Below are 12,268 nucleotides of genomic sequence, written 5' to 3' on the forward strand. Positions count from 1 at the left end.
GGGATTACAGGCATAAGCCACCGTGCCCATCCACTACTCACTTTTTCTTAGCCTTTTCATTACTGATGAACTAGATTAGAACAGTAAGTGGATTGTTACACTTGACATTTTGTACTTCATCTGGAAATACTGGCGTTAAAAACTAAGTCATACTGCCATTTGTATAATATTCTTAGATCTTTATAGGTGTTTTTTCTTCAAATAAAAATTGTGTTTTTAAATGTCTTTGATATGATTGTTCAAAATGTTTGATATTTTTGTAAAACAGAATTAGAAAACCTCTGGCCCCAGCATCAGAACGGACCCTTGATTTGATTTCCTCTGACCTTTGGAAAACTGGTCTTTGGTATTAATGCTGTATGCAAGAGGACCTCATAAGGTGCTCTGGTTCTTTCAGAATGGAACATGAAAACTGGAGAGTTAGTGTCAGTGCTCAGTGAACATCTTTTGTGAGCTGTGGGTTAGACTTTGATGCTTACAAGCCACATAAATAGCAAGCCATGGACTCCATTGACTTGTCCCATTTCTCTGGCTTTCCACATTTTTCTTCCTATTCTTGTTTTGTCTCTTCATTATATTTCTTTCTCTTGATGGGTTTCCACCTCTTTGTAGTATGTGTTTTCCTGACCTATTCTATTTCTGATCCTCACTCTGGGGCAGTCCTGGCCTGCCATCTTGGGAAGCTATGTTTTTAGGAGCCAAGACCAGCTTGTGAGACCAGCTTGGAGGTCTGGGCTTTCAGAAGCCATGCTGCAGAAACAAACACAGGCAAAAAGTACTCTTGCCTAACAACATCTTCATTACTTTGTGGAGTATTTTAGTTTTTTCTTAATATGTTTTAAAAAATTTTTATTTTAGATTCAGGGGCATACATGTGCAGGTTTATTATATGGGTATATTGCATGATGCTGAGGCTTGGGCTTCTAATGATCCAATTGCCCAAGTAATGTACGTAGTACCTGATAGGTAGTTTTTCAACCCTTGCCTCCCTCCCCCCAATTTTGGAATCCCCAATGTTTATTGTTACCTTTTCTGTGTCTGTGTATAACAATGTTTAGCTCCTACTTATAAGTGAGAACATGTGGTATTTGATTTTTTTTCTGCATTAATTTGCTTACGATAATGGCCTTCAGCTGCATTTATGTTGCCATAAAGGACACAGTTTTCTTTTTGGCTGCATAGTACTCCATGGTATATAAGTATGTTGTGGAAATTTGACCCTAAATTCTGTTTCACACAGTCTGCCTTAGGCATCTGTTCTTGGATTTTGATGTTTGCCAGGTTTGTAATTTTGATCCTATATCATAAGCTGAAATTTAGTGTCTTAGTCATACCTTAATTCTTTCCTTCACCTGATTTTTGGTTTGCATTTCCTGCCTTGGAGTCACCCAACCCCCTCAGCAAGTTGTATTAGTATCAACATCAAAATAGAGTTACCTGCAGAATATCTTAATACAGTGCTTAGTGGTGATGTTCATATTGGAAAAATTTCACAAAACAAAGTGCAGAAAAAGTCTCAGGTTGTACTCCATATACAAATGCTAGAACATCAGAATCACTTGGGAAGATTTTGAAGTCAGCAAAGGGTGCATCTAAGACATCCTAACGCTAAGAGACATGAGGTATCATACTCCTGTTTCTACACAAAAAAAATCTGTTTGTTAATCATATTGTTTAGTGGCTACTAAGTGGTATTTTGTGTATTTTACATTTATTTTATATGATAGGTTTGTTTTTCATATTGACATTTTCCCGAGTTTTAGAACTAGTTATTTTGGAAATTAGTTGGTGGGGGAAAGGGTTGAGTGGTATGTCACGCATATTTTAAGACATTGGAGGACAGGTTCCTCTTGAGTATTTTCATGCAGAACATCTGATTTTAGAAATATTTTATAGCCATTAAGTGGGAAATGCTCCTGTCTTCAAATCTGACCACTTACCATCGCCACTGATATTACCACCCTGGTCCATGGATCTACCATCTATTCCCTGAACTCCTTTAATGAGCGTTTCTACCTCTATCCTTTCCGATCTGTTCCCAGCACAGCAGGCAGAAATGAACCCTCTGTCAATGTCAGGTCACTTTAGTCCTGCACATAGAATATTGTATTAGCTCCCCATTTTACTCAGAGAAAAAGTCAAACTTCATTCATTGGTCCACGTTTTCTTTTCCTATATCTCTGTAATATAGATCATAATCTGAACTGAAACTATATATTCATTAGTTGGATTTTTTGGAGTAATGTTTTATGTTTTCTATCTTAATTTTAAAAGTATGTAAGTTATCTTCCTTTAAAAGAAAGATTATTCATTTGCATGTGATTTTTAAAATTCTTTCTGCGGTTAATGGCCCTCACCCTCAGGAGACAGATACTCCGATTTTAATATATTTCCTCATTTCCGAAATGAAGATAAAAGTATCTACCAATAATACCTGTTTACCTCAAAAACCTCTATTGCCTTTTTTTCTCATCACACCTTTACTTATTTACAGAAACCTTCATTTATCTCAAATATGCTGGGACATGATTAAAGCTCTTTAAGCTATCCTGATCATAGCTGAATGGCTTGTTTATAGATTTGCAAGCAGGTTTCAAATAAAAATTCATCCTAATAAGATGAAACAAAAATAAAACTAAGTCATTTTTGTGAAGGAAGAGCCCTCTCTGCGAGTGGGGTCAGGTCAGGGGAAGATTGTAGTGTGATTAGTTTTATTTATGGACCCTAAAAATTGAATCTAAAATTTGCAACACATCTGTTTTTCTCACATTCTATGGCTTTTATGTCAGTTTTCTTTAGTAAGTTTTTTACACGTGTGGATTACTGTGTTTTTAAAATTTTTTTTATTAATATGATTTTTTATTAATATGATTTATTTCTTCATAGCATGTTTCCCAAACATAAATACTAGACTGTGTATATGTATATCATGTTACATATTTACTTTTTATATGGTTGAACTTTTTTATTTCTGTGAATCCATTTCCTCTTCAGGTAATTTATGGGATCATCTAAAGCTTAAATTTATGTTTGAAGTCTTCTCCAAAATTCTAATTCAGATATTAATATATTATTATAGATGTTTGTCAGTAAATTACTTGCAAGTTTATCTCATCACAGTTTGAAAATCTGTGTGTAAGAGCATCAGACAATGTGAACTTAGTGTTAGTGTTACTTGGAAAACTTGCAGAATAAATTTAAAAATGAAGAAAGTCTCATTTTAAATTGATTTTTCACTTTTTGCTCTAATAATTCAAGAAAGGTAGACAGGCCAGACTGGCAGAATCCTCGCCTCTGCGGTTGGCTGGCATTTACACAGGTCTTTCATATATGATTTAATAAAAGGTGACATGAAATTCAGAAATGTAATCTATAAGACAATCAGAGAAAAACAATTTTTGAAGCACATTCTTGTCAGTATTGTATAATGCCTGTTCTGTAACTGTAATTTTTTTGTGTATCTGTCAAATGATGTTAAGCTATATTCAGTAATGAGGATAGCAGGAATTCGAGACCCCATGTTCATTTCTTTTTGTGACAGGAAGGTCAGCTTTTTAAAAAATAAGAAAGGAATAGAAATTAACATTTCTCCAGAATTATGTTTCCCTTCATTTGAGGTTATCTCTTAATTCCAGCATTTTACTGCGTTTGATAAATAGGCCAAATATGTGTTTTATTTATTTGAGGGCTTGGGGGAGGCAATGAAACTTTACAAATTTCAACTGGCATTGCAGTCTGCTGATAAGGATGGGAGTTTGCACCGCTCTGAAGAGATTACATGAAGTAGAATTGGAAAGCAAATTGTATTTACAAAAGATAGGATGATGTTTCTAATAGGTGTTCAGAATAGACTATTCACTCTCATATTCTGCTGAGCTTTGCGAGACATAACTTCATTTCAAAAAGGACAAATTGACTGAAGGGAAAAGCATTCCCTCTTCACAGATACTTTTCCAAAAGGGTTTACATTAAATTTTCCTGATGGGCACACAGCAGTATTTCATGCTGTATCTGTATAAACCATTAATGTGGAAAGTAAATATCTAAATAGTATACTTGATTGCTTCATGCACCAACCATTAGATTACTAGATCTCTATCTACAGTTTTGGGAGAGATGTTGCAATATGATGTCCTGGCAATAACTGTCAAAGTCATCATACCAGGATCCATTTTCATCTTGTTGAGGTAAAGTTATTAAAATGCACAGTTGGTAGGTCAGAAAGATCACTCACTATCTCTTGTCATCTGTGGTTTAATGCTGACCTAAACCACTACTGCATAATGTCAGAATTATCACAGTGTCCAGGCTGCAGAAGTACAACATGCTTCATGATTTATTGCATTTCCTGTCTGGAATGAAGATTATGAAAAGGCCAACAACTGTCTGCAAGCTACAGTGGTTTAGAAGAAAACTTAATTTCTAATTTTTATTTCTCTTTTTCCTCATTCGTTTTAGATTTTGGATTTAGCAAAGGGGACACATTACCAGGTAGCCTGTCAAAAATACTTTGAGATGATACACAATGTAAGTATTTTTTTTTTTTTTTTTTTTACTTCATATCCTAATTATTTGTCTTTTGTTACTGTGTCACATTCAGGGTTTTTAGTTGCATCAGTGGAAACCACTCTAGCTGTTTTCAGCAGAAAGGGGGATTGCATGGTATTAGGTAACTTACAGCATTTATTGAACGACCAGACAACTAAGCTTGGATGCTGCAGAAGCAGGAATATTTTGTAACTAGGAGAAGCTACATCATAAGAATATCTGCACCTGTCACCTACCACTCCATATCTAGGGATAAGACCAAGGGTCAATAAAGTTTTTCTGTAAAGAGCCAGAGTGTAAAAATTTTAGGCGTCATGGTCCATATGGTCTGCGTCACAGCTACTCAACTCTACTGTTGTAGTGCAAAAGCAGCCGTAGAAAGTATGCAAATGAACAGGCATGACTATTGATCCAATAGAATTTTATTTATAAAATTAGGTAGTAGACCCAGTTTGACCCACGGGCCTTGATTTGCCAACCTCTAGACTAGATCTGGAACCTGTGCCACAGCTGCCTAGAAGAACCAAAGGCTTTTGCCATCTTCCATGCAGAAAATCTGATCCTTGTACTTGTGGCTGCCACCTGATGTTATCTTACCCTCTTCCCACGTCTCATATTTATCTGCATGGCAAAACCTAGATTGCATGTGGACCCCTAACTATAAACGAGTCAGGGAAATGTGTTTGGTTTTTATCTTGCCAGCTTCCTTAGTAAAAAAAAGCCCGCTTGATTATTAGAGTAAGAGTGGAATGACCCAGTCTGGCACAGAATAGATTTTGAAGTGTGTAAAGCCAATGTCACAAACTCAGAGGCCTACAGAGATTGGGCAAATAGCCCAAAAAAAATGAAGCTGCCTGAGATTAGTACCACAGAGTATGGTAGAATTATGGTGCACTGAAGATGTTTGCCCTATTAGAGGCATTCACATTGACAAATTGTGAGGCTCTCTGCAGGCCAACAAAACACATCTCCAAGTCCAATTCAGCTCTCTGGCCCCTAGTTTGCATCCACTGATCCTGAGCCTGGATTTCTAACCTGGGAAAGACATCCAAGAATGGACTTTGGAGATCCTTGTCCTTCTTGAAACATTTTGTCTCTTAAGAACATATGTGTGTTTTTCTGGAGTCCATGGTATTTATTAAAGATTCATGACCCTCCCAAAAAAGAAGTTGCATTTATTGAGATCATCATCAGCTACTATGCTAAAGTTTTACAATTATTTTTATGCTTTTTATTTGGTTGTTACAAAGTAGTTTTTCCTATTATGGTTATATAATTGCAGAATTTCTTACTTGATAAAGTATCTCATAGGAAAAAGATATTTTGTAATATTGCCAATAATAATTAATAATAGTAATACCAGCCAATATCTATGGAACCCTTAATGCAGTGGTCCCTAACCTTTTTGGCACCAGGGACAGTTTCATGGAAGACAATTTTTCCATGGTTAAACAGGGGCTGGTGGGAGGGCGCATTAGATAATCACGAGAAGCACACAACCTAGATCCTTTGCCTGCGAGGTTCACAGTAGGGTTCGCACCCTCATGAGAATCTAAGGCCACTGCTGATCTGACAGGAGGTGAAGCTCAGGCGGTGATTCAAGTGATCGAGAGTGGCTGTAAATACAGATGAAGCTCCACTTGCTCACCCACCACTCTCCTCCTGCAGACCACAGACTGGGTTGGGAACCCCTGCCTTAATGTATACCAAGCACAGCACTAAAATTTTTTAACACATTAGCTCTTTTGATTGACATTACAGCAAGATACTGTATGTATATATCCCTGTCTATGAATAAAACCTCTTTAGAGAAGTTAAACAACCTGTGTTGGATCATACTACTTATAGGGGATAGAACTTAGATTTAAATTCAAGCTGTCTAACTCATCTAAAGCTTGTGAGCCTAACCATCACTGTGCTGTTCTATAGTATTTGGTACTAAATTTCTAATAATGACAGCAGAGGTAATTGGCGTCTTCCTGTTTATCTTCATAGCATGGTAAACATGTAGGGACTCTAACTTGCCTTACATGCTGTAATTGGTTAATGGAAGATCTGGAGCTAGAACCCCCGTCTGTTGTGGGTCCTGTCCTCATTCTTCTATACCTGACTTTTGAAAGTATTATTCTTATTTAAGAACTTTTTTTAAAACAAAACTTCAAGGAGTAAACATCAAGAAAATAGTAAGCAACAACAAAATCTCATTTGTTTTATCACCATAGGAATATCACCAGATAAGCCATGTTTGGCAACACCAGGTTTATATGACTCACTCTCTCGAAGACTGCATTCCTTAATTTGCTTGTTCCACTTGAGTTTTAATTTCATATTGTTCTTTAATCACTTATAGACCCTTTTAATTAAGAGGCCTCAGAACTTTCACAAATGAGGTCTATTATCCAACCTCTTTACTTTTTATAAAAATAAGATACGAAAATTAGATATAAACATTGAGTTTGTGGCATAATCACCAAAAAGTAAGGAGTGGTTTTTTAGTTCTCAAAATCTGCTTTTGTATTATCTCTCCTATTGATTATTCCCTCGAGCATTGCTGCTATTGCCAATTTTTAAAACTTGCTTTAGATTAATGAAGATTTTGGAAAGACATATATCTAAATCCCCTCACATATAGAAATAGTCTAACTTAAACCACATATAAATCAACAAAATAAAAAGGCTGTTTATATTCACTAGATCTCTCACTGTGGACTTTTAGATGTGAATATCCTCCTTCATTTATTATTTTTTCTAATTTAATTTAAAAACAGAATCTATTTTTATTGTCAGGTTTCTGCCATCCTACCCCTCCCCCAAATAAAATCCTATGTTTATTTTCCCGAGGCCTCTGTGATCAAACTCACTTAAATGGAAGTTTTGAAAATGAACCAGTTAATTGATACCATTTGCAGCAGCATTATGATAGTTCCATATGGCTTTTTTGGTAATACCAACTGCCTCATTTTAAGCTGTCATTGCAAAACCTCTTGATTAAAACCCAAATATCCCATAGGTAAAACAATATTGCTTTCATTCCTTCAAAATCAGCATTTGCAGCGGCAGAAATATGAGACCCATGTTTGTGTGAAGGTCATTGTGTGCAGAATGTGCTGATGCCAAGCAAATGTTTGAGAGAGATTCATTTAGTAGATGTTAAAAGCTGGCCTGCTTGAAACCTGTTTTCCTCTGTATTTTTAGGGTCAATGTTTAAAATAATTTTATACTAATAGTATATTCTTTACTTTCTGCATGTTCGATGTGTAAATGAAAACACTAGGTCATGTGTAGATTAACCACAGAATTTTAATAGAAAATAATGTTTTCAGAGGTAGACCTCTTTGGACACTGAGTAACTGTGGGTACTTATTTTCCAAGTGGCTGAGGATAATTTTTCCCCACCATATAAATCTCTAGAGAAATCTTATTAAAACCTATCACCCATTTTCCTGCAATCTTAAACAGGATATATGTGATACAATTAAGCCCTTTTATAATCACTCAGGGTCATCATTATGGATATCAGTTAGAATGCTGGGCTAGAAGCCACCATCATCTCACTTGGGTCACTGCAATAGCTTCCTAACTCATTTCCCAGCATCTACACATGCCCCATTCCAATTCTTTCTCCTCCACACAGCTGCTGGAGTGACCTTTAAAATAGAGGAATCTGATCATTTCAGGAACCTGCTTTTTAAAACCTTCAATGGCTTCCTATTTCTCTTCAGATGAAATCTAAAATTTATAATGTATCCTCTAAAGGCCTCCACTCCACCTACCTTCCCCTAGACTCCTGAACTTGTTTCAGATCCTTCACAGGACATTGGATCTGAAACACTAGGACCAAGCTAGTGTGGTAGAATGCAAATGCTTCACAGAATGTTCCTGTCTCAATACATAAAATAATGCACAAAACATAATTTTAAAAATCATCAACCACAAAGAAAAACATCACCAATGGCCGGGCGCGGTGGCTCAAGCCTGTAATCCCAGCACTTTGGGAGGCCGAGAGGGGCGGATCATGAGGTCAGGAGATCGAGACCATCCTGGCTAACATGGTGAAAACCCCATCTCTACTAAAAAATACAAAAAACTAGCCGGGTGAGGTGGCGGGCACCTGTAGTCCCAGCTACTCGGGAGGCTGAGGCAGGAGAATGTCGGTTGAACCTGGGAGGCGGAGCTTGCAGTGAGCTGAGATCCGGCCACTGCACTCCAGCCTGGGCGAAAGAGTGAGACTCCGTCTCAAAAAAAAAAAAAAAAAGAAAAGAAAAACATCACCAACAGTAACCAAAAAAGAAAACGGGCAAGGAAAGAAACAAAAAACTCACAAAGTTGTGAAAATGCTCGCTTAATATTTCCAAACGGAGTAAAGGAAATAGCTGCTGACTTGAGAAGAAATAAGTGAAATGGAAGATTTAGATGTGGATACCTCTATTTCTCTATTCCTTTTCCTAATTTAATTTTAAAGTAAGATTTCCATTTTGTTTACTTTATGCTCTTCCCCTTCCCCCCACATACAAAAAAAATCTCTTAAGTTTATTTTCCTAAACAAGACAAAAGGAAACTGAATGACAGCCGTATACACTTCCTTTAAAAATGAAAATGAAAGAAACACTCAGAACACAAAGAACGCATCCTAGAAGAAAATATAGAATTCTATAAAAAAGAAACTTCATAATTTCATTTTACTGTCAAGCAACTTAGTAGATCACAATGAACATCACAAAATGAGTTAAGGACAATTGCAGATCAAGAAAAAGGAGAAACAGCATCACAGAGCCTTGGCACAAATCCTCACTTCAAGGCCCTTGGCACTGTTTTAGTGGTTAATAAAAAATATTAATTACCTTTGGAAAAAAGGCAGCAGCCCCAGTGAGGGGCTTATAGATAAAATCCCCATCTCCCCGGGATGGAGCACGTGGGGGAAGGGGCGGCTGTGGGTGCAGCTTCAGCAGACTTAAACGTTCCTGCCTGCTGGCTCTAAAGAGAGCAGCGGATCTCCCAGCTTAGTGTTTGAGCCCTGCTAAGGGACTGCCTCCTCAAGTGGGTCCCTGACCCCCATGTCTCCTGACTGGGAGACACCTCTCAGCAGGGGCCAACAGACATCTCATACAGGAGAGATCCAGCTGGCATCTGGCGGGTGCCCCTCTGGGACGAAGCTTCCAGAGGAAGGAACAGGCAGCAATCTTTGCTGTTATGCAGCCTCTGCTGGTGATACCCAGGCAAACAGAGTCTAGAGTGGACCTCCAGCAAACTCCAGCAGACCTGCGGCAGAGGGTTCTGACTGTTAGAAGGAAAATTAAACAGAAAGGAATAGCATCAACATCAACAAAAAGGACGTCCACTCAGAAATCCCATGCAAAGGTCACCAGCATCAAAGACCAAAGGTAGATAAATCCATAAAGATGGGGAGAAACCAGCTCAAAAAGGCTGAAAATTCCAAAAACCAGAATGCCTCTTCTCCTTCAAAGAATCACAACTCCTTGCCAACAAGGGAACAAAACTGGATGGGGAATTAGTTTGACAAATGCCAGAGTAGGCTTCAGAAGGTGGATAATAACAACCTCCTCCGAGCTAAAGGAGCATGTTCTAACCCAATGCAAGGAAGCTAAGAAGCTTGAAAAAAGTTAGAGGAACTGCTAACTAGAGTAGCCAGTTTAGAGAAGAATATAAATGACCAGATGGAACTGAAAAACACAGCACGAGAACTTCGTGAAGCATAAAAAGTATCAATAGCCAAATTGATCAAGCAGAAAGGATATCAGAAATTGAAGAGCAACGTAATGAAATAAAGCGTGAAGACAAGAATAGAGAAAAAAGAATGAAAAGGAACGAACAAAGCCTCCAAGAAATATGGGACTACGTTTGATTGGTGTACCTGAAAGTGATGGGGAGAATGGAACCAAGTTGGAAAACACACTTCAAGATATTATCCAGGAGAACTTCTCCAACTTAGCAAGACAGGCCAACATTCAAATTCAGGAAATAAGAGAACACCACAAAGATACTCCTTGAGAAGAGCAATCTGAAGACACATAATTGTCAGATTCACCAAGGTTGAAATGAAGGAAAAAATATTAAGGGCAGCCAGAGAGAAAGGTCAGGTTACCCACAAAGGGAAACCCATCAGACTAATGGTGGATCTCTCTGCAGAAACCCTACAAGCCAGAATAGAGTGGGAGCCAATATTCAACATTCTTAAAAGAATTTTCAACCCAGAATTTCATATCCAGCCAAACTAACCTTCATAAGCAAAGGAGAAATAAAGTCCTTTACAGACAAGCAAATGCTGACAGATTTTGTCACCACCAGTCCTTCCTTACAAGAGACCCTGAAGGAAGTACTAAACATGGAAAGGAACAACTGGTACCAGCCACTGCAAAAACATATCAAATTCTAAAGACTATCGATGCTATGAAGAAACTACATCAACTAATGGGCAAAATAACCAGCTAGGATCATAAGGACAGGACCAGATTCACATAATAATATTAACCTTAAATGTAAAGGGCTAAATGCCCCAATTAAAAGACACAGACTGGCAAATTGGATGAAGAGTCAAGACCTGTCTCACGTGCAAAGACACACATAGGCTCAAAATAAAGGGGTGGAGGAATATTTACCAAGCAAATGGAAAGGAAAAAAAAAGGCAGGATTTACAATCCCAGTCTCTGATAAAACAGACTTTTAAACCAACAAAGATCAAAAGAGACAAGTGCATTGCATTATGGTAAAGGTATCAATGCAACAAGAAGAGCTAACTATCCAAAATATATATACACCCAATACAGGAGCACCCAGATTCATAAAACGAGTTCTTAGAGACTTACAGACAGACTTAGACTCGCACACAATAACAGTGGGAGACTTTAACACCCCCATTGTCAATATTAGATCAACGAGACAGAAAATTAACAAAGATATTCCAGACTTGAACTCAGCTCTGTACCAAGCAGACCTAATAGACATCTAGAGAACTCTCCACCCTAAAACAACAGAATATACATTCTTCTCAGCACCACATTGCACTTATTCTAAAATTGACCACATAATTAGAAGTAAAACACTCCTCAGCAAATGCAAAATAATGGAAATCATAACAAACAGTGTCTCAGACCACAGTGCAATCAAATTAGAACTCAGGATTAAGAAACTCACTCAAAACCTCACAACTATATGGAAACTGAACAATCTACTCCTGAATGACTACTGGGTAAATAACAAAATTAAGGCAGAAATAAAGATGTTCTTTGAAACCAATGAGAACAAAGACACAATGTACCAGAATCTGTGGGACACAGCTAAAGCAATGTTTAGAGGGAAATTTATAGCCCTAAATGCCCACAAGAGAAAGCAGGAAAGATCTAAAATTGACACCCTAACATAACAATTAAAAGAACTAGAGAAGCAAGAGCAAACAATTCAAAAGCTAGCAGAAGAAAAGAAATAACTAAGATCAGAGCAGAACTGAAGGAGGTAGAGACACAAAAAATCCTTCAAAAAATCAATGAATCCTGGAGCTGGTTTTTAGAAAAGATCAAAAAAATCAATAGACTGCTAGCCAGACTAACAAAGAAGAAAAGAGAGAAGAATCAAATAGATGCAATAAAAAATGATAAAGGGGATATCACCACCAAACCTACAGAAATACAAACTACCATCAGAGAATACTATAAACACCTAAATGCAAATAAACTAGAAAACCTAGAAGAAATGGATACATTCC

The 12,268-nt window shown here is 37.4% G+C and overlaps 1 protein-coding gene across 1 annotated transcript in view; it reads left to right on the forward strand.

Annotated features, from left to right (window-relative positions):
• Nucleotides 1-12,268, forward strand: part of PRIM2 (DNA primase subunit 2) — a 315,731-nt gene that overhangs the window by 295,132 nt on the left and 8,331 nt on the right. The window contains exon 13 of the mRNA XM_021936782.2: nt 4,459-4,527. Within this exon, the coding sequence (XP_021792474.2) occupies nt 4,459-4,527 (69 nt within the window). The remainder of the gene's footprint in view (nt 1-4,458; nt 4,528-12,268) is intronic.

This window comes from Papio anubis, chromosome 6 (genome assembly GCF_008728515.1).
Source record: "Papio anubis isolate 15944 chromosome 6, Panubis1.0, whole genome shotgun sequence".
Taxonomy (NCBI): Eukaryota; Metazoa; Chordata; class Mammalia; order Primates; family Cercopithecidae; genus Papio; species Papio anubis.